This window comes from Ruditapes philippinarum, unplaced genomic scaffold (assembly GCF_026571515.1).
Source record: "Ruditapes philippinarum isolate M1 unplaced genomic scaffold, ASM2657151v2 ctg2861_1_1_1_1, whole genome shotgun sequence".
Lineage (NCBI taxonomy): Eukaryota > Metazoa > Mollusca > Bivalvia > Venerida > Veneridae > Ruditapes > Ruditapes philippinarum.
In genome coordinates this window covers 61,259-88,183 of record NW_026855811.1, presented here as the reverse complement: position 1 = coordinate 88,183, position 26,925 = coordinate 61,259, and the positions used below count along the sequence as shown (strand labels likewise).

General features: G+C 31.0%; 1 protein-coding gene across 1 annotated transcript; it reads right to left on the bottom strand.

The window, feature by feature from the left end:
• Positions 1 to 18: 18 nt before the first annotated feature.
• Positions 19 to 26,925, bottom strand: LOC132744452 (deleted in malignant brain tumors 1 protein-like). Its single transcript, XM_060733167.1, has 25 exons — positions 26,839 to 26,925; positions 22,431 to 22,521; positions 21,995 to 22,154; positions 20,332 to 20,492; positions 19,519 to 19,677; positions 17,940 to 18,087; positions 17,232 to 17,407; positions 16,469 to 16,628; positions 15,682 to 15,848; positions 14,435 to 14,593; positions 13,717 to 13,873; positions 12,651 to 12,817; positions 10,946 to 11,102; positions 6,389 to 6,555; positions 5,997 to 6,153; positions 5,455 to 5,615; positions 5,027 to 5,194; positions 4,350 to 4,506; positions 3,625 to 3,788; positions 2,681 to 2,848; positions 2,105 to 2,272; positions 1,501 to 1,674; positions 1,002 to 1,169; positions 717 to 884; positions 19 to 266 (listed from the first exon to the last, which is right to left on the bottom strand). Exons 2-25 carry the CDS (start codon positions 22,483 to 22,485, stop codon positions 19 to 21), a joined length of 3,894 nt encoding a protein of 1,297 aa, XP_060589150.1. The 5' UTR covers positions 22,486 to 22,521; positions 26,839 to 26,925.

The following is a 26,925-nucleotide window of genomic DNA, read 5'->3' as shown; positions in this document are numbered from 1 at the left end:
TGCCTGATATCTATCATTTTAACAAATATTTGACTCGATAACTAGCATTTTCTGAACATTACAACATTTGGTAAACAAAAATTTACCAATTAAATGGCATTTCGGCGATGCACTCCAATTCCCTCCGTGTATACACGTGATAACACTGTCACCTTCTATGTTGTACCCGGTCTTACATTCTATCTTTACATAATTGCCAAAAACAAACTCGTCCTCTCCATCAGTGTCAGTTATTTTTCCGTTGTCCGGGGAAGGATCATCGCATACTTTAATATATTGTTAAAGGAATTAATAGTCAGCATTATGAAACATAACTATATTTAAGCCATTGATTAAAATTTACAAATATAATAGCACAGGCGTTACTTCATTAAAGGTAAACATCAATGATTGATTACAGAAAAATATTACTCTTTTTCCAGTTTACAAAAAGACGTATCATTTAACGAAAAGTCCAAACACTAAGCAAAGAACATTTTAAAATGTGTTTACATGTTTACACATACCTTATGTAAAAGGCTTATATCAAAATCTCGTAACTTTTATACATATGCTATCATGAATTTTATTGCATCTGTTTGCACGAGTCACAAGAAGAGAAAGATATAAATTTGTTATGGATTGTATACATGTTTTAGCAAATCACATACAGAGAAAATGTTTTTATTCATATAAAGCTGCTTTTTTCCATTGAATAGTGAGATGTAAACATGTACCTTGTATTTGACATGATACTGTTTCGTTCCATCCAGTTGTTGTACAAATAATTTCTGAAGAACCTTGTAAATCATAACCATCATCACACTTGACAGTAGCCAATGATCCAATACTTGTACCAAGTGATGTGTTCACTTCACCATTCACTACTGCGAACTGTCCACAATCTAAAAATGGTAGATAACGTTTACATCCTTTCATCATTTCATCGTTTTTAATTATGAATTAGTATATATGCATAAATAAAAATTAACGGATGAATTTGATAATCATCAATGTTTTACCTGATGTATCGCATACTGGATAATCTGTCCATGTTTCATTTTCTTGGCATTTGATGACTGATGATCCTGTAAGGTTATATCCAGACTCACATGTTATCTCTAACACTGTATTATATGTTGTATTTGTACTATTTGCAGAGCCCTTGTCAGGAACAGGATTACCACAATCTGGTTAGAAATATTTATAAAAATCAAAACTATTTTTGCAAAATATTTTCGTTACGTTTTAATGAATATAAATTTTTGCAAAGAGTGAACAAGTAGAAGGTAAATAATTGGCAATACAAATATTCAATAGTTTTAAAATATGTATGACAAATGAAGAAACAAAGTTGAAAAACTGAAAAAGGGTTATGAAAACTTTCTTTTTTGAATAATTTTATTTAAAACTTAGCCGATCAAAAGTTTAAGATTGCATGTATCAAGGGTTAATTTACTTCAAGACTGCTCATTGGAATTCTAGAATAACATTTAAATTTAAAATTCTTTAGTTTCTTACCTACAATTTCGCACTCGGCCCACTTTTCCCATGTGCCATTGAATAGACACATAACGTTGGAATTAACCTTTGGGTTATAACCTGTCCAACAACTTATACTCGCTGATTCACCAAATGTAGTTCTGTTTCCAATTAATGTCACATTGGCATTATTTGGCTTTGGTACTTTACAATCTTAAAATGTGTTTAACAATTATTAAAATAATCAATAATAACATTACGTTAATCAACTAAACACATAAATATTTGAAAAGTATCAATGTAGGCTTTATAATGCAGATCCTTACCGTTTAAGCTAATGAAGACCCATTAAGAAGTTTATGCATTTATTTATGCATTTTCTGCTTTCATATATTATAGTTAATAAAATATACCCGATTTAAGCGCCATGCATTTCTTAAATAGACAAAAACAATATAATTGTGTAATCCCACGTTATAGAATATATTAAAACCTATGTTTACATATAATAAAGCATATTTCATAGCTATCAGAATGAAATAAAAACACATTGATATTTTTAATACTGATTTTGAGATACGAAGTGTACCACTGTAAAGTTAAAGACCATAGACAATGTTTCTATATAACATGAGATTTCTACCAACGATGTCACAGGCTGGGTTTTGTGTCCAAGTTCCATTTGACTGACATGATATAACTGCTTGACCTGATAATGTATAACCATTGTCACATGATATCAGAGCAACTGTTCCGTTTGTAGTTTCTGTCGTGTTAACTTTCCCATTGTCAGGTGTTGGATCACCGCAATCTAATTATTGATACAATAAAACCTTATTAGTAAAGTTATATATAACAAAAAGAATATAAACTCAAAAACCACAATTAAATCATATTAAAATGAATACGTTAAGCTATAGTCTAAAAGGTTATAAGCGAATTATATCTACTCGAATAATGTGACAGAAAAGTAAAGAAAACGGTTACAGCCGTGATAACAAAGTATATTTATATGACTAAATATTTATTTTTCTATGATTACAAAACATTGTAAAACTTCGAACGTTCATTATGTAATCGTTCATAAAACACGATTTTATTCGTGCACAATGTAAACTTCATTTTAACTTGACTCAATGTATAAGTTATATTAAGTTCCTCCTATGTGTCATATTTATATTTTAAATACTGATTTATATTTGTTATGATATCTAGTTACCAATTAATTTACAGCTTGGTTTATTAGTCCACTCTCCATTTATCTGACATATGATATCACTGTAACCATCCAGCATGTAACTTTTATCACAAGAAACATGGACTGCAGCACCATAATTAGTCTTTGACGAGTTAATAAAGCCATTGATTGGTGTTGGATCACCACAATCTACATAAATATATTGTCAATTGATGTGATTAAAAAAGCTACTACTAGTAATTTTTACTTTGTTCTAAATTCTATATGATTTTATATAATAAATCTTGGATATATAATGATTTAAGTGCAAAATCGTTTTTAGACATTTCATATGAAACCTCTTCCTAGGCAAACACACGTTTTCATACATCAGTATAACTATAAATATCGATCTGTTGTTTTGAGCTAAAAATGTACAATAGTTGATATATGATGAGGACATCTTATGGTCCGTCCGAATATTCAACAGGGACAAGATAGGTTTCTATCCAAGGGGTCACTGGCTCGATATACGGGCGAAAAATGGTTACTACTGGTATATTTATCTATTATCATTATTATGGTCGTAACGTCGTAACAAACATTGTATAGGTCATATGGTCAATTTCCAGCTTTACTGGTCAAGGAAGACCTCAGGTGCCCTTCCATGTATTTGAGGCAAGAAACGGCATCTAATTAGAATAAACAACGTTTCGTGAGATAGCTGGATAGCTTCCTTACATGAAAGAATCAAAAGTACATGTCAGGATTCCAACCCACAGCGTTGTTGAGTAATTGACTGGCTTAATACCCGGGAAGCAGGCCAGATAAGCTGACCGCCGAACCATGAAGACACATTTGTTAAAATCGGCGTAAAACCAAAAAAGAACAGCAACAAATAATTTGCATAAATATTGAAAGAAATGAGCTATGACGTGCGTACTCGCGATGTATGTGACTAGAATAGAACTTGTGGTCATACAAACCTGTGCATACAACAGCTATATCGTCATCATGGTTACAATTATCATATGTTTCGTACGTGCAATTGTTTAAATGTTCGGCGTCTTCCTGACAACTTAGATCGTCAATAAATATTGGCCCTTTGCCTGCTCCAAAATGTGAGCTTGCAAAATATCCCATAGCTGGCCTGCAAGGTAATTGCTCTCGAATGATTAGATAATACAATTTGTACTAGTCTAATATTCTGGGAAAAGATATCGCCCATGGCAGTACAAGATTTCTATCTCTTTTTTTCGGCGCTGAATTAAGAAGTTCTCATTCTTTTAAACGTTTTGGTAGCAAGAATCCCAAACTGCCAAAAACTATATCAACAAAAAACATTAAATTTATAAGGAGACACGTATAGTTTATTCAGTCTTTCAGCTCTTGACATCACTGTTGTTAGTCATCGATTCATTAAGATTTTTTAAGCTTGTTGAATCTGTAAATTTAAATATTTCTTATTATTAAGTAGTGTGGTTCGATTAAGTGGTATTGTTATTTTTTTATAATATACGAGTTCTCAGGTTTGAATTGATGTTATAATGTAACAGCGAATTTTAAGACGAAACTCTTTATACAGGCAAAGATTAAAAGTAATACATAAAGTAGCACATAATTAATTATGCATGCATGCATGCTGTTTAATCTTCGAGAAATATTCGATAATAGAATATGATTGTAATGATGTAATTTAGAATCGTCTTACGCGTATCCTAGCATTCGACATATAACGTGGGCTTCCTTTATTCCGAAAGCATCATCACATATCGTTCCCCATGTATCTAAAGACCTTATTTCGACTCTACCAGCTGTTGTATTTGGTCCGTCAACCAGCCGTACACCAGTGATATCCAGCGGAAATTCTGTAAAGCATATACATATTACATGTTGAAATTGTGCATTTATTGGCAAAACATGCACATGAAAATTATACATTTTCAAACAAATTAACTATTATTTGATACTGTCATACTGTTCTAGCTGTTGAACCAGCCGTAAACCAGAATTACCAAGCGGGATAAAATGTAGTTAAAATTAAGAAAAATGAATATATTCGGTTTGCTTTGTTGACTGTCACGTACATTCACGTACGACATTCCTTTGTGTGTCATCCTTGTACATTGTGATTTATTGTTTAGCGTAACTAAGTATTAGAAATCGCTCCATTCAATGAGCGGTTCTTACGTTTTCTGATCTTTTCTGCAATACATTCGGAAAATATGTATGTGAGACTAGATGTTGTCGAGGTCTGTGTTCTGGAAACGTCGCTTTCTCTTCTTGTTCTTTGTATTCATACTTTTCAGGTGATCTAATAAAACACTTCCTTGTTATTTTACCTTATTAATAAGTTTAAACTTCATCAAAAAATGAAATAATACATACTGTATTCTTGACACTCCCCTTCTGTTATCCACTCTTGTGTTTGATTATTACAGGTCAGTTTTAGCTTCCCAACGTAAGTCTTATAGTATGAGCAATCCGCAAACAAATTCGTGTCATTATAAGTGAAAAAATCAACACCCCAGAAAAAGATATCTGGCTGTCCACATTCTGTTCAAATAACAAGTATTATATGACGCTACTGATACCAACTAATTAAAAAACAATTCTCTTATTAATCGTATGCATTCTACAAGTATTATTTAACATTTAATTAGAAACAGCATATCAGATGAATTATTAATACCGTAGGATGTAGCTTTGAGCAAAATAAAACCTTCAACAAACTTGCATGTATAAAAATTCAATCAATCATGTGTACTTTCAAATAAATATTCTAAGGAACAAACACGTTTTTTAAAGTTATTTACCGTTGCAAACGATTGAGATATCTTTAGCATGGCTACATTCATTCAAAAACAAATATTGACAGTCACTCAGAGTATAATCGTAGCTTTCGCAGAAAAGTTGATCAATAAACACAGGACCACTGCCTTCTCCATAAAAAGCTCCTGTAAAATACTGGGCTGCCCTGTCATGGAAATGATCCAATGCTCATACATATGCAGGGTGGCTATTCATATAGCATGTGTTATACATTATAAAACAAGTAAGTCTTAAGTTATAAATGACAATTTGCATAAACATGCACTTGGGCTACTTGTTGGTTTTAACAAAGATAGGAAATAAACGTAACTTTTGCAGATTCTCTAATAATGTTTTACTGCAAAGTTTTGTGTTATTATGTAAAACAACATGAATGCAATGATCTGAAAGCCTTTATGAAAGGATAGCTGATAATACGTGTTCCTTTTAAATGTTATGTATTTCAACGAATATAACAATTATATTCGCAATTTGTCATACTTCAAAGTAAGACAAAGATGAAAATATGTATTCATCTATAACTTACCTCAGACCAATGAGCCTACAGAATAAATCTGCAGCGTGAATGTCAAAATTTGTATCACAAATAGTGCCCCATGTATCGTTTACTTTTATTTCAGCACGCCCGTCGCTTAAACTTGTACCATTCACCAGTCTAGCATCGGTTATATTTAATGTCGGTCCTTAAAGATAACGAAAATGTATTTGTTAATGACTTTTTTAAACACCTCAGATGATAACAAAACATATTAAGGATCATTTGTATTAACAAGGAAATGATAAATACTGCAAAAAGATTCTCGTACATTGAAAAGTATTGCTATCTCAAATGAATACATGCAACGAAACGTGTATGGTCATTTATTCCATAGACAAATGTTCACCAAAGTAATTTACAATATACGATGTTTAAATTACCGTAACACATAACTGACATATCGCTACTATGACCACAACTGTAGAAGTTATCTATGGAATATTGACATTGGTCGAAACTCGTGTAGTATGAACTACAATCCAATCTGTTTATGTAAATCGGGCCACTCCCCTGACCATAATAAGCGCTATAAAAGTACCGTCTATATCTAGAAAAGATGCAATATAAGAATAAGCATATTTCAAAAGATTAGTTAAGCGATGAACAAATAGAATACCATATGATTGTGAAATTATTTTGAGTAAATTACAAGCAATTTTATTTTTGCATCAGCATAAAATAACTTATAAACAACATATTAAATACAACAAACATTTAATTATAAATGAATTACTGACATTTAAGTTTCAATTCAATTCTTTATTGTGTAATTTACGGCCACCGGTCCATACAAAAACAAACTATCAAAGTAGAGTGCATTACACTGCTCTACACTTTACTTCTACACACATAATTACCTTTAGGGTTGTAAGGTATATCACATGATTGTATCATAGTTTGTGGCTCTCATTTGAAAATGTGTCAAAGTTAAATCGTATACAAACATATTCATGCACAGTGCGTTAACTGGAGAGCAGGTATTAGTTACAAGCACCCCAGAGCATATCCATTGATTGGATCATTTATTCTAAGGTTTATTTATGTTGAAGTAGAGAAAGCAATACTAAAATATAATATTCAAATGCTCGTTCATTGGTATTTTTTCTGGGGTTTTATATTTTGACCAAAGAGAACGTGTTTTTATTTTTTCCGATAATAAAAAGAGGAAAAACATCATAACACTCGGCACTCTGATTTAAACTTAGAAGCTACGGCCCCTACGCCCCATTGTTCAAATCAGATATAGCCTTTTGTTTCGATGGTCTTTCCATACGAAAAATGCATTTTTACTGACACATATTCTTCAAAATATTACAATTCTGAATAATAGAAATTGAACATGATTCTTCATCTGAGTAATCTTATTTGTTAATATTTTACTCGGATTTAAGACACCATATAATATAGTGTAGAGTTACAAAACCAGATTTGTTGACCGGAAATCACTTGCCGCATAATACAATTTACTTCATTTTAGCATTTTAGTATAGAATAAAAGTTTATTGAGTTATGATACTACGCCCACACTAGAAGAAAGTTTCAAGAATGAAGAACAAAATAAAATGGACATTTTTGTTGAGAAAATAAGAATCTTTAAAGAATGCCAAAAACGACAAAATTGAAAATGTTGCAGTCTCGATTTGATTAACCCTGTTTATGGACTGTAATGAAAAGTGCATGTTATCGTCCTCGCCACCTTGCTCCAGGTTAAGCATAATTAAACATGTAAACCTGAAAATGGTGAAATTTTGAATTAAGAAACATCCGAAGATGTGTTCATTCGACTGTTATCATGGAACCTTCATTGCGCCAATTCCTGGCCATTTCACGAAAAGCGGCGTATGTTCTCCAATTATTTGTGTGTGCCCTAAACAAGAAAACAATAGGCGAAACTAATAAAAATAAGACGTCAAAAGAATAAGTTAAAAAGCAGACACCATATCCTAAGGTTGATTGAACAGTATTCAAGTAAGGAATACTAGAACCAACTAACTTGAAAATTTCAAATAGAATAAATGTTTGTTGTTTTGCAAAATGCCGATCGTTCTTACGATGTCACTCAATAGAAGACCTGTATTGTTTTGGCACTTATGCGTGAAAGTCAAGGTTTTTGTTCATAAACAAATTAAACATTAGACCAACAACCTTCAAACGTCACAGAATGATCAGCGCAATTAATAGAAGAATTCTATAGGGCACTGACGCATGCAGGTCAACATCACGGTGACCTTGAGTGTAAAAGCGAAAAACAAGAGAATCACTCATATATTTTCAAATCTCATTATTGACTTATTAATTAATTTATTAAACTCAGTGACTGTCATTTATTTTGTATCATATTTCACAAGAAAAAAAGAATATTTATTTTTTTGTCTGTAAGATGAATACTGTTTAAAATAGCTGTTTTTGTAATTCACGAGATGAAATAAAATTAAATCTTTCACAACAAACAAACACTTGTTCTTGAATGCTTTTAAAAACACGAGTTAAAATGAAATTATCTCAGTATTAACTTGAATATTAAAATGTGTTTTCCCCACTGGTAGCCACAATTGCAGACAAATTTCTCATAAATATAAGCAGTCTTAAAACTTCAAAATAATTTCGAAAAAAATGTTAAATGGTAATGATATTGTAAAGTAATTTTAAACAAAAATTATGAATAATCGCTTTGTTTTAATCATTAGTACAAACATTTCAAGAAGATGGTAAAGTTACACCATGACGACCTTAATTCTGTTTTAGAGTGGAAAGATATATAAGTCCATATCATTCGATCGCCATTTCATAAAGTCGTTCATTTCAAGCGAGGAAAGAATCAAATGTTCTCGATTCGAAATGATTTCATTTGGATTTGTTAAATTTACATCTATCATAAGAAAAAATATTTACTCGTGGATTGTTACAGACCGTAATTAATTGTTGACATATGCGTATACATTCAAGAAGAAATTTGGAAACATGGAATCTTTAAAGATATACTATGCTCATCTTTGAGTAAAATATTCTTATCACAGAAATTTATTGAAATCCATGAAATCCTTACTGAATGTTTTTAATTTGAGTAAAAAAGTGTTCAAATTTTGTATTGAAAGCTGCATTCCCTATTAAAGGTCAAGTGAAGTTGGTCTTTTCTTAAAAAAACTGCCAGTTTTTTTTAATGACACTATATATTCATATTGTGACCACTAATAGTGTATAGAGTTTAAAACATAACATATCTACTTTGAATGAAGCTGAATCATGTTTATTTTATATTTACAAAGAGGCTGTGTAGTAGTTATCAATATTTTCAAACATCAAATTTGAGCATAGTATATCTTTAAAAAAGCTGTCCTACGAACGCTTAGCTATTTACTCATCCTTGTGTCAGATGACTGTCATTGCCAATTTACAAACTTTACAGTTATTGCTCGTAGGATAAATTTGAATATGCCAAAATGTCATCAAGACCAGTTTTGTATGATGAAGAAAGTGTTATTTTCAGAATATTAAGAAGAAAATCATAAAGTTGAGACGGAATCAGTAGAAACAGTGAGACGAATTTGGTTATCGGTAAATTGAATGAATTATAGTTACTGTAATGTTATCTTTTTGATAGAAAAACCGCATAAAAGTGTCTAAAAATAGTTTCTTCTTTAAAAATTTTGAAATTATATTATGATAACTTTTACTGGGAAAATATCAATTAAACTTTTCACGTATAAATCAGTAATCCACTCAAAAGCATAAAATAAAGTTCTGAAAACATACTGTCTCTGAAAGATAATTGTGAACACATACCTTTACATATATTAATTAGATTTTATGTGATTCCCATAATTGTTACTTATTCGGATAACACGTTTTAAGGTAAAAGGGGGGGGGGGGGGGATAAAGCTATTTGTCACATTTGGGGTATCCACTTGGCATATATCTGTCTTACTTTTGAAATTCCTTCAAATGAAATGCAACCGCGATAATGATGTGCTTTAGCAGACAGCTTTAGCAATATCACGAATCGTGTACCTGTCACTTCGATTGTTTTCCTGCCTTTTGGACATTTGCATTTCCTTTACAATTACATGCTGGAAAGAATTTGTTTTATCTTTGATAGACATCAGCCTAGGTACAGTCTCATAAGTTACCTTATCAGAGCCTAAAAACTCCCCCATGAAGTAAAAATTTTCTTCATCGAATTGATAAATCCCTACTCTGACTTTTCACTTAAATAACAAATATTTAACCAAAAACATTGACATGTGTTCTTTTGTTAACAAAAGTGTTGTGATGAAATTCATATTGTATCTGCTAATCTTATAATTAGAAAAAGACAGGTCAGGTATCTATGAATGACCGATCAAATCGTAGTTTTGAATGATCTCCTGTATTAAAATATTTATATACATGTATGTCTTTTACACATTGTTGTTTTATATGTTATTATGCACAATGATTAGATATTAATCAATAAAATTAATCAATAAATTAGTTTTTATGGCTCATTTCTATGAATATCTATCAAAAGTCATCCCAAAACTTTAAGATGAGGTCGTTTTCTGTAAACATGGAGTAAAAAGCACATTGTGATCGTTTGTTTGATCAAATCATTAGAAAAAGACAACACTGAAAGTAATCACAAATAATTCATATCTATGAGATTTCGATAAATAAAAAGTTTTGCGATATTTTTGTTACCAAAGCAAAACAGACGCCATGGCATAGAACTGTCTTGTTATTGATCATCCAAGGAACATTCGTTTTTAGTTTTCATGATATTCTCCTAGTTTAGACGATTTTTTAACAACAGTGTGGTGGACGGATGCTGAATAGTAGACAGGTACACGACGGGCGGAAAATATTAAGCATAGCCGGACGGGCATCTATAAATCAATATCTATATGCTTAATACAAAGCGGATGTCATTTTTATAATGTAAAAGACACTTTAATGCATACTCGAGTCCAAGCAAACGACATATGAATCTTGCTTCACTTGATCCAAATCCACTGTGACAGATAGTTCCCCAGGTCTCGTTAACCTTTATCTCTATTCTACCATGATATGGTCCATCTGTTCCTGCCAGTCTGACACCAGTGATGTTTAAATGGTAGCCTGTTAATGGTTAATCGTATAAATATTTAGTATCAGCATATCTATCAGAAACCAGTCGCTTTTATTGAGGCTCAAAGGTGAGCTATATTTAATCACCTCTGTACTGCATTGAAAACTTAATATCAAAAAATAGTTAAAAGTTTATTTACGGAAGTATTAACATAGGTCTTTATAATGTTTTAATATGTTTTAAAGGGATTTTGGCTTATGTTGGCTTAATTTTATTGTTAATTGCCACAATAACATCTTTCAAAATCTATGGTTTGATATTGAGAACATTACAAAACAAAAAATATTTAAAATATAATATTAAAATATGATTATTTGTGTCTCTAATCCCCTTTAATAACTATTATTTGAGAATTGTTTTCTATAGATGTCACAGTTTTAGGGCCCTTATATTGTGCTATAACCGGGATGAACATTCTAACGATTCTGGAAAAAAGGAATGGGTATGATCTGGAAGTTAACAAGCTATTGGTCCAGGGTTTATTAAAGGGCACCTTGAAAACATTTTGACATTCCCGTCTTGCCAACAAACCTAAGTGGAGTCCCTATACAGGGAATAGCTCTACAAAGAGCTAAAGACAATAGAAATGAATTATTTAGATATTCTAATAAAATATCGCTTGTAAAAACGTTGATGAAGTGCAAAGGGTATTAACATTTATATGACAAAAAATAACGTGCTGTTTTAAAACATGTTACCATTTGCTTTAAAACTATTTGTAATATCGGATTATACATCAGACACTTGAAAACAACATACATGTACATACATGTATAAAATCCATTCGTGGCTTGTTGTATGTCTTATAATAAATATCTTATCAACGTTATTATTTATTGTACTTATGACCTTAAAGTCTTCTTTACTTATGTTTCTGCAATACATCAGTTATAATGGATTATGTCCGCCACTACAACACTTGGAGTCCTTGAGATATCTCGCGCATCGCATAGAAATTTTCCTGTTCAATTATCGTGCTTCTTCTTTAACAAAACAAATTTATTTTTTAAGAAATCATTCATTTTCTAAATTAATACTTGATAAAAATCACACAGTTTAATTTTAAACCGTATGCAACTATTGGCCACATATTAAAGAATAATCTAGAGATGCCGTTGAAAGAATTTTGTCAAGTTAATGTGCAAGGTATTATGATTAATTATTACGAGCGTACAACCACCGTCTTCATATATTATATGAGCCTCGTGGTGAGAAATATAGTTGGTAAAAATCTGGAAACACAGTGATCCCTCGGAAGCATTTTTATAACAAAATGACACGAAAGTTGTAGACTCTGTTTGATTGAGTCTGTACATGAGGGATAATGAATAAGTGCAACATCCCTCACGCCCACTAACACCGGCTTGATAAAGCCAAACATACAACGAGTACGGATGTTATGAAATGTCCGTGTTGTAACACTAAACTTTTCACAACTTCGCAGATCTAAACAGACATTCGTCAAGGTGGCTTTCTTCGGAAACAAATCACAATGCTGCAAAAATGTATAATCTACTGACAGGCAGGAAAAGTAATACCTGTACAACGGACCGCTACATCATCATAGTGTGTGCATATATTTGAAATGTCATAACTGCATCCGTTGATATGAGATTCGTTGCCATTACATGTCATATTGCTAACGTAAATTGGACCACTTCCTCTTCCGGAAGAATGACTCGATTTGAGATACAGTCGCTCATACCTGCATAGAAATATTCATATATAAATATTTACTGATAACAGCTTTGGCAAAAAAAATTGAATTAGTGTGATGTATACTAATATCGAGAGAATAATTTACAGTGTCGTGCATTCAACGTCTGCACTTAATTTTCTTCGTAAATAATTGTTTCATCTTTATACTTTACATTACATATGATCATATCACGAAAAATCTTTTTTTCAAATATACTTGTGTAACAGGGTTTAAATCTAGTTGGGATTATTCCAGTTACTTCCCTTGTATTATTATTTTTACTTCTATTTTTAACCAGTGAGATGATTGCTTTGCATTTCCCTCCAAATGTGTTCAGGCTGATTATTTTTGCGGGAGTTGAAAAAAGTCTTTTCCAAAGAGAATAGTTGTGCTTTGAAGTGTATTATTTTTGTACGGATTAAGGAATAATTTCATGGAATATTTTAAAGTTTATTGTAGGAGTATAATTTCTATATTTCTTGTAAACAGCATATATGTATTTGAGAAGTAAATTCATGGTTTTCATGTATTAAGAATTGAGTAAAGAAATGAAATTGTTCAGAAATAGCATTCCTTTTGAACTTCACTAAACTCTTTTTGTCATGAACATATGCATTGTTTATTTGAAATTTACCGCACCCGTCACTGTGTGAATGAAGTGTTGGTTGTAATAAAGTAAATTTGATGGCATTGATTCATGTAATTAATTTATTCCCTGTTTTTATTTGGGGTCCTCCTGGGCTCCTTGCCACTGACTCTTCTTACTGGGTCGGGTGGGGGCTGTGTTCATTGAACGCCGCCTTTCCTTGATGATCTTGTTTATCATATTTTGATATTGGTTAGAGCATTCCAAAAATTGGTAAGTCATTATATAATATCAAAAGGTAACACATGTATGTACATACTGTAAGCCAAACATGTTACATATAACTTGTGCGTCAGCAGAATCAAAACCTGTGTCACACACTGTTCCCCAAGTGCCATTTATTTTTATCTCAACACGTCCTTCAGTAGGCAAATATCCGTTACGAAGTGCTATGTCTTCGAGAGCAGGTGGGTTATCTGCGGATATAAAGTAGACATAAGCTTAACACGTTTTGTTAAATAAAAACGTGTTTTATTGAATATTAGGCTAAGGATAAATATAACACGTTTCTCAACTATTTCAAACATTGTACGAATTTATATTTCATTAAACATTTACATCATAAAAATGTTGACGGAATTTCTGAAATGTGCAAATTTGGTTTTATGTTTAGTTTAACTAAATCCTATCATACAAATCCCTGGGATTGCTTATTCCTGATAACTTAATAGACGTCATAAAATGATATTTGGACCCATCAAGATTTATTTGTATGACTGGTAATAACAATATAGGTTTTGCAAGGATTTCACCAGTTATGTAAGTTATGTCAATCTTAAAAGTTCTATTCAACATCGATCTTATTTACAAATTTTAAAAATAATATACATTTCTTCAATGTAAAGCTGTTCTTTACCAGACAGGTGTAAGTCAATTTTCAGTGAGAAGCTGAACCGTAGATTTTTCTTACATATGATAACATACATTAAATCACCTTATAAAATGGATAGAAATACATTCAATTATTAATAAAATACCAAATGTCGGAGTGCATATTTGTTCCTGAGACCAGCTGTTGTCATCGAGACACTTTACTGTAACTTGTCCTGGCTGATATCCCTTGTGACATGCCATAGTCAATTCACTTCCGTTAAATAATATAGGATCTCCGTTATAAATAGGAGGTAACCCACATGCTGAAAAGTTGAAGCAATTTTTGTTCACAAAGCGTACTATTCACATGAGACAAATAGTTTGCAAAGAAATTGATATAAGTATTAAAAAATATCACCGAACACTTAACAGTAAACTATATTCAACATTTATTTGTAGGAAACTATACACCTGGAAATAAATTAAGTACACCTGGCATTTTGCCTCCATTTTGACATGACGACAACTGAAATTAAACATTTTATTCGGGCAATGGTTCGAACCACCTGTAGTCAACCTGCAACAACTGGAACAAGCTCTGCACCAAGAATGGCATCATTTACCTCAAAAAATCGCATTAGACGCCTTACTGGTAGTATGAGGAGAAGGGTTTAGGCTATCATCAGAACAAGTGATTGTTACACAAGTTATTTAAATATTGCCTTCATAATGCGATTTTAGGTTACGTCAAGGTCAACATTTACCAAAAATATCAATCAGTAAATGTTTTGAAAACGCTTCTACACCAAACTTAAAGACACTTACATTGTTGATAACAATACATCACATTTGCTTATGCTTCAATTATTTGGTTAAGAATAAACAAAACTCGTAAAGTAACTGGTTTATGATTTACCAGATTGGTACCGCTACTTATCAAATTACTATTTCTTAGCTCAATTAAGTCGCCATCTCATGACAGTGCTTTCAATCACAACAAATTTTAATTTTTTTTTATTTTTTTTTTTTTTTTTTGGGGGGGGGGGTGCTTAATTTATTTCCAGGTGTATTATTATGCTATTTAACCGTTGACGTAAAAATTGCGAAATACTAGTATAAGTTCGGCCAAAAGTGATTGATTTTTATAACATTGCATTCTGAGGTTGACAAATGGTACGTTGTTGTTTAAAAATGAGTTCAAACTTAGGCTAAAAACCAAAGAAAAATGATCTACCATTTAGAAACTTAAAAGTCAGTTACCCAAATCTTTGATGTTTTATTTATTCTAACAATTATTAAAGGATATGGTATAGTTCGTAAGAAACGTTATGTAATATTTCTGATATCTGTATTGTTCCAGTTAAATCAAAAGTATGCCATCTGTATGTTACTTTAAATTGAATTTACGTACGTGTACACGCTATAGATAAATCGTATGCGTGTGAAGAATAAGGTCTATATGGCGAAGAACGACTACAACTGCTTATATGATCTCGTTCACCATTACAATTTAGAACATGTAATAATACTGGTCCTGCTCCTTGTCCATATATCGCAGAAGTGAAATACATTGCTAAGCTAAAGATGAACGACAAAAAAAAAACAATACTATATGACATACATAAGTTACGCAGCAAACAAAATAACAAAATAAACAACTATAAAAATACTAAGATAAAGTTCTAAGCTATTCAGTATGCACAGCAATATAATGAATAGTAATATTATTTGTTTTCTGATATATAAATAAATGTATTATCTAATCGTGTATCTACATTTGCCATTAGCATTCATACATATATTCATTTTGCTGGAAAACAATAAACTTTTAATTATTTAATTTTCGCACTTGCAATAATAAAATAAGCAAATTGAAATGAGATGGTGTAAAAATAAAGAGATCCAGGAAATAAGAACATATATCACCAGAAGTCAAACATAAATGAACCTGTCTCTTGGAAGATGTGAACCCTTCTTTGGTAGCTTTTATTTCAAGCAAAGTTTGTACATAGTATTAATAGAATAATTCAGCTCTTATTCAAATAGAAAGTTTACAAAAGTAAACTGCATTGCTCTCTCGTCATTCAAAAATAAATGTTTAAGTCTTTATGGAATACTGTACCTTTCTCATAAAAACTTCTAAGGAATTGTTGGTGACTAAATATGTTTACATTGATATATCAAAAACATTTCTTTACCTTGCGTTGTGTGTATTGCACAATGTTCGTGCATCATACATATCAATATACCTCCGGTCAATTGTTCCCCAATTACCATCAACATACAGCTCCATACGACCGTCAAAAGGTCCTGTACCGTTTACCAGTCGTGTACTTGTTATTGATTTTATGCTCAATACTATAATGTAGTCAATACTATAAAGTCTTTTCGTCATTATACGATAATCACAAGTCATTGTAATGTATATTCGCTATGCATTTTCCACTCAACATAACGTTTGTTGATTGTATTATGACAGTCGGTTTTGAATCCCGACAGCTATGCAGCTAGCCTACGGCGGTTCTACTTAGGCGCATGTTCGAGTCTGAACTAATGCCCGGAAGAGCACTTGAGGTTTTCTTCCACTATTAAAGTTGTGGTGGTAAAGCCCATTAAACAACAAATCAAATAAATGCATTACAATACATCGCCAAGAATATGAAATCAGATCCAACAATGAACCTTTTCCTTAACAAAAACAGCATTACTGGAACTTTGTCAAGGAGAAGCAAACAAAACAGGGAGACACAAGGGTGAGGTACGAAATGAGTGTTCAATAGAAGAAAGTTTCATATATATCTTACACACAAACACGGGACTTGATCAATTAAGTTAAGATACGAAGCAAATGTCATTGTATTTTAAGATATATGACATGTTTAATAAAAAGAAACACTTTGGCTAATTTTTTGAGGCAGCAGCACAAAAATAATGTGATATATGTTAATATGAATCACATACCGTCACAAGCGACAAAAATATCACGGCTATGACCAGCACATGACAGGCTTACGTCTGGGCTGTATTGACAAGCATCTAAGTTAGTTTCATATCTTTTACAATCCAGATTGTCAATATGTACCGGCCCTGTTCCTGGTCCATAGTAACTTGAACTAGACGAATATGTTCTGTACGACCTATACAAATGAACTTAATTATATTCTATATTCTTTTTTACAATAATTCTATTTCCCAATATTGTTTCTCTATGTAATATAACCCTCACGTTTGTCTAAATATTATAAACATGTATTGTTAAGACAAAGGCATTTGTATTAATGAAAATAAGGTTTAAACAGAATGTTTGAATTTTCGTTTGATAAAACGTTTTATACACTTTCCCTTATGTTCTACATCTTCGGATCTCGATAATTAGCATTTCATTTATTCATTCACTTTCAATTAAATATGAAATCATTAAGACATCACCTGTTAAAATATTTGAATGATAGAACACATGATAAAATACAACATTTTTCAATAACAATTTGATTCTTGCTTACATGGCAATAAACGGTTTCCAAACGCTCATCGACATGATAATTAAACTACTTGAATTTCTAATAATTACAGTGATGCCACATTTCAACTTAAGCAATATAGAGATATATAAACTATTTGAAAGCAAAATGAAGAAAACAAATTAAAATAACCAACATCAGTACATACCAAGTATCGAAAAGTATTTTGCAGATTGTTCCGGCCTCATAGAATGAAAATGATGTGCCACAAATGGTTCCCCAAGTTCCATTCATAAGAACTTCGACTCTTCCATCATAAAGTCCAATTCCGTTAACTAGCCTGATGTTTGTTACAGCTAAATTTTCTGTAAAGCATGTTTAAATAAATATCTAAAAACCAATTTTGTTTGCACTTGTGTTGTTTGTTAACTGAACAACTAACTATACAGCAATTTGAAGTTTAGTTGTTGATTTATAAACAAATATTCGCGATAAAATAATAAGGCATATACTCAACATTCAATTTGAAAAACTGCAACACCTTATACCTTTGTCCGAAATGAAAACATTTAAAAGTTACAATTTATTTTTATCTTTTACAGTCATTTAATTATATTGTCTTCCATTTTAATTACATGAAAAACATTGTTATTTTGCTATGATTAGGAACAAAATGAAAATCAAAGCTTTGCCAACGAAACACTTAACTGTTCTAAATTTTTAAAATTACATGTAATTTTAAAAAAATCATTCCTATCAAACAAAAAAATGAATAACACTAATTTAATGCGTCATTATTCTTTGACGTTATGAAAGATATGTCTCGCCAAAATTTAAATTAATTAATTGCACCATTACAGCGTGTATAAAATGAAAATTAATCTTAAATTATTTGGTGATGAACTGTTTTCACGGAAAATCATATATATTTCATGTATTTATTTTAGACTATATACTGCAACAGACGCAATTTAATACAATCACAATTACATGTTGTATTCATAATGAATTATTTCAATATTCAAACGTACTGATTCACCTGGTTTTAACGGTATACCTTTTCGGACATCTACACGTGCTCATTGTTTTCAGTAATTGATTGCTATCCTTTACTTTAGGAAAAAGGAGAGGAAGAAGGCGAAGAAAACGTTTGAAATTTGATTTGTTTTGTAATATTAAAAAGTGTTTATCTACGTATCAAATTACAGAAGTCTGTAAACATTACACAATGAATTTTTTATATAACTATTTATAAAGGGTTGTATTGAAGGAACATCTCAACGGCCATGTTTAATTAGAACCTGCAGGATACCAAAGAGTTATTAGAAATAAATACAGGCATAAATGTTTAGTATTATTGCTAAGATAAAGCACTACACGTCGAGTCACTATTTGTCAAAAACGTTGAAATTTAAATAAAATGAATAGAAGTTAACGATAGAAATTGATTGTAAAATAGTGAATACGAAGAGGAAATGTTTGTTACTGTATTTTTATATACTTTGACATTGAACGTTTCTATTTTCATATTAATAATAGAAAATAATAGAAGGATGATAAAATGACAAAACAATATATTGTTCGTCACATTCAGCAACAGTTTACCCTTAAACATTCAACTCTTTAACTCCATTTATAAATAATGCCAACTGCGTGTTGGATAAGCATGTTTTATCATTCTTTATATTCTTAAACAAATAAAACCAATTTAAAACTGCAATTTTAATGTTGAAATAAAAGAAACATGATTGTGAGACGATTTGTGAATTTTATGGCCACTATCTCACCTGCTGTACACAGTAATGATGGAACAGACCAAGTTCCATTTTCACAAGTACTTGTGGTAACATTTGATTGAAACCCCTCTTTACATTTGATATCGATATTTCTACCGTCTGCTGATATCGACTGCATATCTCCATTATGTATTTCCAATTGACCACATTCTAAAACAAGCATGAATAAACGAAACACAGTATGGTTATGCACAAAAACGAAGCGGTTTTTGCTCACGCTTTATCATTTACCAGGTACTTTGAACGATGGTTTTGACAATAATTATATAATTATGCAAACCCTTATTACATGAGGAGCATAAGATCATTAGGCCTACCAAGTTAATCAAAGAACTATACCTGAAAATTAAAGTAACAAAAGTAATGTTATTGTTCAAAATGCTAAATACATTTTATAGAAAATTAAGTAGCCAAATTGCTCATTTTATTAACGATATCAAAGTCTTTGTGAAAAATTGTATGAATATTTCAGTAAGCTCGAATTTAAACAGCAGACTGTATGATTTACCTGCCTTTCATCAATGCAATGATAATAATACAAAGAAAGAGAAACTCTATAAGTGAAAATTCTGTTCAAGATATATTTTGCTCAAGTTTTATATTTGAAAAGACTGATACTTTCATTAGATGTGATTCTTCTTTTTGATATAAAATAAACACTGTTCAATAATTAAAAAAACTTGTTAAGGACGATCATAGTATATCTTTATTCTTTAATATTTTAAAAAATCAATTCCAAGCAGACTCTAGAAAAAGAAATCAAATAAAAGACACATCAAATTTTCTAGCTGCCTTTGCACCTACCAGTACAAATAATGCTGATATCTCTGTCGTGTGTACATTGTACATTCGGAACAAATTCACAATATTTAAGATGAGTTTCGTAACCATTACACCTAAAATTTTGAGCAAATATCGGTCCGATTCCTGGTCCATAATATGCACCGGATTCAAATCTTGTAGCTCTGAAAAATAGTAACGTTCAAAAAGAAAAATTAGATAGTGGTAGTTATAAGCAAAATATACTAAAAATAAACACAATATGATATGGCTAAACGGGTCCTTATAAAACGATAAATTAATTTCTATAGGTAGTACACAAAGCATATTGCACTTACGCAGTTATTCATAGGTGCAGATAAGAAATGAATTAAACATGTGATACAGTATCTTAATAAGTGCATTACATAACACATACAACGCTTTTCGGGTGTCATTTTACAGCTACAGAGATTGTAAGACTATATTTGATTTTAGTATCATCTCCTAGTAAACTTATACATGATAAATGTTACATAAGCAAAAGAGCGTTAACTATTATTTACATAAAAAATGTCTATACAACATGGTTTAATGATTCATTATTTGCTAATGTATAAATACTCCTTCATGGTGGCTGATTTTTGCCATTCTGGTTTTCACCCCGCGACCTTGCCGAGCGAAAAGTCGAGAATTACCAAGTTAAAATTGCGAGGGTGTGAAGCGAAAACATGCTAATTAGCGGGGGCGGGGCGAAGTTGAATAAATTAAACTTCGCCAAGTGGCGGGCGCCCCCTCCATTTATACATCATTCTCGGCTTTTAGCTTGGTTTGGTCGCGGAGCGAAAATTAAACACGCTAATTAACGGGGGCTCGGGACAAATTTTCATTTGTTTAACCCATTTACAGATATATATACGCCTTGCTATGCCTTTTTCACCCCCCCCCATTTTTGTTGTCTGAATTGGTGAAAAAAATGCCTTATTTAGGCCCCAACGCTTGTTTTTGTATGAGAAATGCTATTTAAAAATGTGAACACTTTTTTGGAGCCGTCCCTTTTCCAAAGATACATCAGGGGGTTGGCAGAACGGGGATGTGCCCCCCTGTGTTTAGGGGTTGGAAAGGGGCAGCAGTTCCCCTCAGTTCCAAGAAAACTTTGAACTTGTGAGATGCTAAAAATGTCCCCAGGTCGATCATCAGGTAATGTGCAAGCAATGCTAAAATGCCTTGGACTCTATGACAATCCATTGAGAAGTTGCAGCACTTTAAATCAATTTTGGTAGAAAAAATCGACGCAAAATAGTGATTTTTGCAATTTTGAGACGTCCCCTCGTTGCCATGGTAACAGAAAATTAAGGACTGAGCATGTTGTTACAAAGACAATGGTCCAGTTAACATTTGTGCCAAGTGATTAGTATTGAAGCATTTTTGTACAGTTTTATAGCAATTTGAACTTGTAATAGGAGCCTTTTCAATGAAAACAGCCATTTTCTCACAAAATGCTCATGCAGTAATGGGTTAACTCCGCCCTGTTCTCCCGCTTATTTACGTGATTTTGCTCCACTGACCTGCCATTCTTACTAGTCAATTCTCGATTTTCTTTTGCTTTTCGGGGTCGCAGGGCGAAAACACGAATGACACAAATCGGCCATCATACTCCTTGCCTATTTTCTGAAACTCTATAATTAGGAATAAAGGTTAAACATACTTAAGACCGATCATTCGACACATGACATTTGCATCATTATAATCAAATGAGTCATCACAAACGGTTCCCCAAACACCATTGATGTTGATTTCTACTCTCCCACTATATAGTTGCGTCCCATTGACTAGCCGTATACTATTTACATTTAATTTCTCACCGCCTGTTTAATAAAAATAATAAAAAATATTTCCACGTAATAATTGCAATGCTTTGATCAAAACAAAATATTATTCAATAATTGTTACAGTATAATATAATAAGATCTTTTTTAACAATTAATAATTTCTCGCAAATTCAAGTTTTAATTTTCAAATGTGTAATATACTTGTTGATAGAATGCAACGACATACCAAGGGCTATACTATCTAAAAGGTTTGAAATGATATCAAATAATATATTCATAACAAGAAATTTTCCTAAAGAAACTATTATTTACCTGCAACGTCGTAAGTTAAAGCGTGCAATAGCACAATCAAAAACTGCAATTTCATCGTTAAATTTTTGTCTTTATCATATTTGTTTTGTATCTGAAAAAAAAATTAAAACCATATTTTGTTGTTAAGTATAATCTATAATTTAGACATAAAAAAACATTTTAAATTTCCATGACCTCTAAAAGTGGTAAGGAATAAAATATATAAGACTGTCTTGAATACACAGTTGTTAAAGTTCAATAAAAAAAACAACAGTTAAGTGATAATGTTTCAACAAATAAAATCAATAATAGTTTAACTATTCAAAGCGTTTCAGTTGGGCTCTTTTGTGAAATGTTATATAAAGGCCCATTATACCCCAAACGCGCTTTTATTCTTATTTCTAAAATCCTTTTATTCATCTCGTTCTGTTTATAATTTTCAAAAATTACTCAATTTGTACAATAGTTTTTCTTCTCGTGCTGTTTTATTATTATTATTTTTTATTTTTTTACATGAAGTAAAATTATACAGATTTGATAATTTGTATATAAGTCAAAATAAAGATTGGTTTGCATTTTGCTATTTTTATGGGAAAAAAGAACAACAAATCCAGCGCTATTTTGCCTAAGAAAATAAACATATAACATGCTCTTAAATCATTTTAAATATGATACAAATCTGTAAGAAGGAAGACTTTGTTTGTTTCTGAGGCATATCGCGTCTTTAATATTACTAAACACTTTTTAATTGTTCACGATACGGAATATGAAATCGATTACTGACAATTCTGTTTTGATTGCCACAAAAATATGGTAAATTTGATAAAAAAAATTACAGAAATAAAGAATAGAATCTATGCTGTTCATAATAGTCTTATATAAGAATTGAATAATAACATTCCATACCTTATACCGAGGGCAACAGTTCAAAACACTATCCCGACACCGAGGGACAACTGTTTGACTGTTCCCAAAATCACATATGAAATAACTGTTTTATTACCTGATCAATTACTGTTTTAACAGTACTTGCAGAAGAAAAAGGAACAAGAAAATAGTTTTGCACATATGTTCATAATTAAACTTAATACTTTATGTCACGTCACGTCTGGTTCATGATCAAGATCGATGGACGCTTCAAGTGGGATCCTCTATGACGTCAATGACGTCAGAACTCGCGAGGGAAACAGTAGAAACTATTGACCGGTCAACAGTTCGCGAACGTTGACGTTTTTAGAATTTCAGAAAACAGTAAAAAATACCAAATTACATTTATATAAGGTATCAGGTAATAAAAAAGAATAATAATCATCTTATGGTCGTTTCTTGAAAGATTTCAAACTAATTTAGTCAACATGAAAAGTGTATGTGAACAGAACGAAATGTTCCGTAACAAAATATTACGCTGCTAGATTTAAAGGCACTCCACTGAGGTTTAGTGACATGACGGGACTGAAAATATTTTTTGAGATTATTACTCCATTTGATGTAGATCTATACTAATAACTTGTGTGCAAAATTTCAGATCTTAAGCTCGCTCCATTTTTCCATAATAATTATTACAAAAGTGAAAAATGACCCAAAATTGAAAAGCGTTTAAACGCTTTTCATTCAAATCGGACTGATAATAGCACAAACGTAGGATTTTCTATGTATTTCTTGTGTATTTCTTAGTTATATTTTATTTTTATTTCATTTCTGTTTTAAGTGCTCATGTTGATCTATATAAAAAAAATAAAATTTTATGTTATTAGCCTTATAAATTAAACCTCAGTGGAGTTCCTTTAATGGGTTTAGCAATCTTTTCACTGAGTACCACTTACGATCAATGAAATATACTGACATTTTTATTTTATTCAAGGTATTCTCTTACCATTTTAATCTCTTCAAAAAACAATATTATATAGAACTTTATACACTTTTGATGAAAACAACAAACAATTCTGCTTACTAATGTATAATCTTATGTTACAGTACAGAAAAAATAATTGGAACATTAGTGCGGCGAAATAAAGATTACTGATGTCAAGAAAATACCCTTTAAATTGTATATTCAATTTTTTTTCAACAACAAAATCCAATTATCTACAGAATTGTGATAGAAATAAGATTTGTTAATCTAAAAGTTACTTGCATATATAAAACTCCCTTCTTTGCAATATTAAATATCAGGTTCTGGATAAAATTCTACTTAAAACATCATTATCAAAAAGGTTTTTTCAATTTATCAGCTTTACTCATGTTCATGTTCTTAAGAGATTTTCTCGAGTATTTTAACTACAATATAATCAAACAATCACTATTTGGTAAAAGTAACTCTAATAGTTGAGTATCTAAAGGGTGTTTAGCAAACCAAATTGGGTCCAATGTAATTTCACTGACTTGGTTTTCATAATATCATGAAATGGCAACAATATTTTTTTCTATCATAATATTATCGGACTCCTATTGATAAAAAAGCAAAGAGTGAATCTGACAAAAAAATACAAATTTGTTACAATTATGCTGTAAATGTACGTCAAAGCTAAATAAGAAAATAGCTTTTTCTTCAGCAGTGAATATATATATAGTTAGTTGTTTAAAAATGTAAATTATCTTAGATGTAATGACTTACATGAAAAGTAAAAGCCCGAAAAAGACTTTAAAAATCTTTACAACTTGTTTTAATATAGATCTCGAGTATCTAATAATTTAACAATATTTGTCACATCATACATTTTTACCTCACAATCAGAAATCTGCATGTCAAATCGTTCTAGTCTTTCACTTAAGTGACTAACTATACCCAAAATAAAATTGCATTGTTTTTCTTGTCAAAATAAAAAAGTTTTTAAACATTGTCATTTCAAAAATACCTTCATCCCACATTTTGAAATTGTTTTAAATTGAATCAATTGTCTGAAATTGTATGTTTATTGTTTTTATGTTACAGGTTAAACATTACTTGTTTCAAAAAACAATAACCGGACAGGTAGATTACACATACCGTATAGTTGGCAGATACTTGATGAATTCAACGTTTTAATATAACGTTAAGAAGAAGAACAATAATTTTATACCTTCATATGTTAATATGAAAACAACCCAGAACAAATACACGTATTGCTAGTTACTCTTAACTTCACTTACATACCGTTATGAACAAATTGTGTGACATTTCAATGACAAAATTTGACCCGGAAGAGATATAACGTTTCTCTTCTTTCAAATTTTTGTCAACGGATCGGATCGGGTTACTTATTTGAATACCAGTTGAACAAACCATTGACAAAGCATTGCTACTATTAAAATTTACAAAGTCCATGTGATCTGTATGTCAACAAATACGTATTTAAATGGGCAGAAAAGAATTGGAATTGAGAATTCAGCATACGAAGTATGTTTTAAATTCAAGTATTTTCATGTTTATAGTGGCATAATGCCCATGGAATTGGAACATTAGATGTACTTTCTACAACAACCAACAAATTTAAAGTGCAGAAGCGCCTTCATTGTTATTTATAGTATGAATATTCATTCGGTGCTTTAGCTAGTCAAAGGATAATACTGGGCAGTTTAAAAATGTTTTAAGAGTCGCTTACTCTTTTGTCACTGAACACAAACCTTCAACCTAAACTAAAGAAAGAGTTACCGCTTGATTCTTTGTTGGATCGAGTCTACAATTTTCACTTATTTACTTCAATTGCCACTGCATTCGGGGGATCTCCTTTGTCCAATATTTTCATTTAATAAAACATCTGTCAAAGCGAAATTTGGGTACAACTCAGATTTTTTAATTTTCGACAATCGAAAGCTGTTTTCATATTGATATGATATGAATAAAATTGTTTTTGTAATATATTTTCAAATAAATAAAGAAATGAATAAATATAATAAATAAAAAGTAAATATATATAATATATATTAATTAAAATAAATAAAACAACACATACAAGTTTTTAATGGTTTCCACAATTGATGATATAAGTAACAAGATTTTGCCAACGCTTTTCCTTTAAAAGTTCATAAATTGTTCATAACCACCCATTGGGCTTAACTATATATCTTTTGTAGCTTTAATGCACGTTTCATTGTTCGTGCATTTCGTAAAGTTTCAAGTTACATAAATTGTATCAAACAGACTGCTAATCTAAATAATTTGTAATTTGTTTGATAATAATGAAATCTGTTGTATTTCATGAACAAATACCTACTGATAAAGAGAGCATTTTTCTTCAAATACTGATATAATAACTAATAATTGAAATTTGAAAAAAAAATATGAAAAGAAAGTGAATATTCAGAATTTACATAATCTTTTTCACCCATACATTAAAAATCAAATGTTTAAAAAAATATTCAAAAGAAGCATTAATACTGATTGAAAAAAATAATTTTACAAATTGGTTATATTATAGAAAATTGAAATTATAGATGTAAAGATATTTACCAGATTTTTTTACATTCCTATAAAACTTTATTTCATAATAAGTGACCTGCGGACTATGTTAAAATCCCGAGATTACTATGGTACAAT

Excerpts from the sequence above, each read along its gene's own strand:
- LOC132744452 (XM_060733167.1), bottom strand. The coding sequence starts at position 22,485 with ATGAAATTGCAGTTTTTGATTGTGCTATTGCACGCTTTAACTTACGAC. Across the intron at positions 19,678-20,331 it reads TATCAGCATTATTTGTACTG|AATGTGGTCAATTGGAAATA; the intron begins GTAGGTGCAAAG and ends TGCTTGTTTTAG. Across the intron at positions 16,629-17,231 it reads TATTTTTGTCGCTTGTGACG|TATTGAGCATAAAATCAATA; the intron begins GTATGTGATTCA and ends ACTACATTATAG.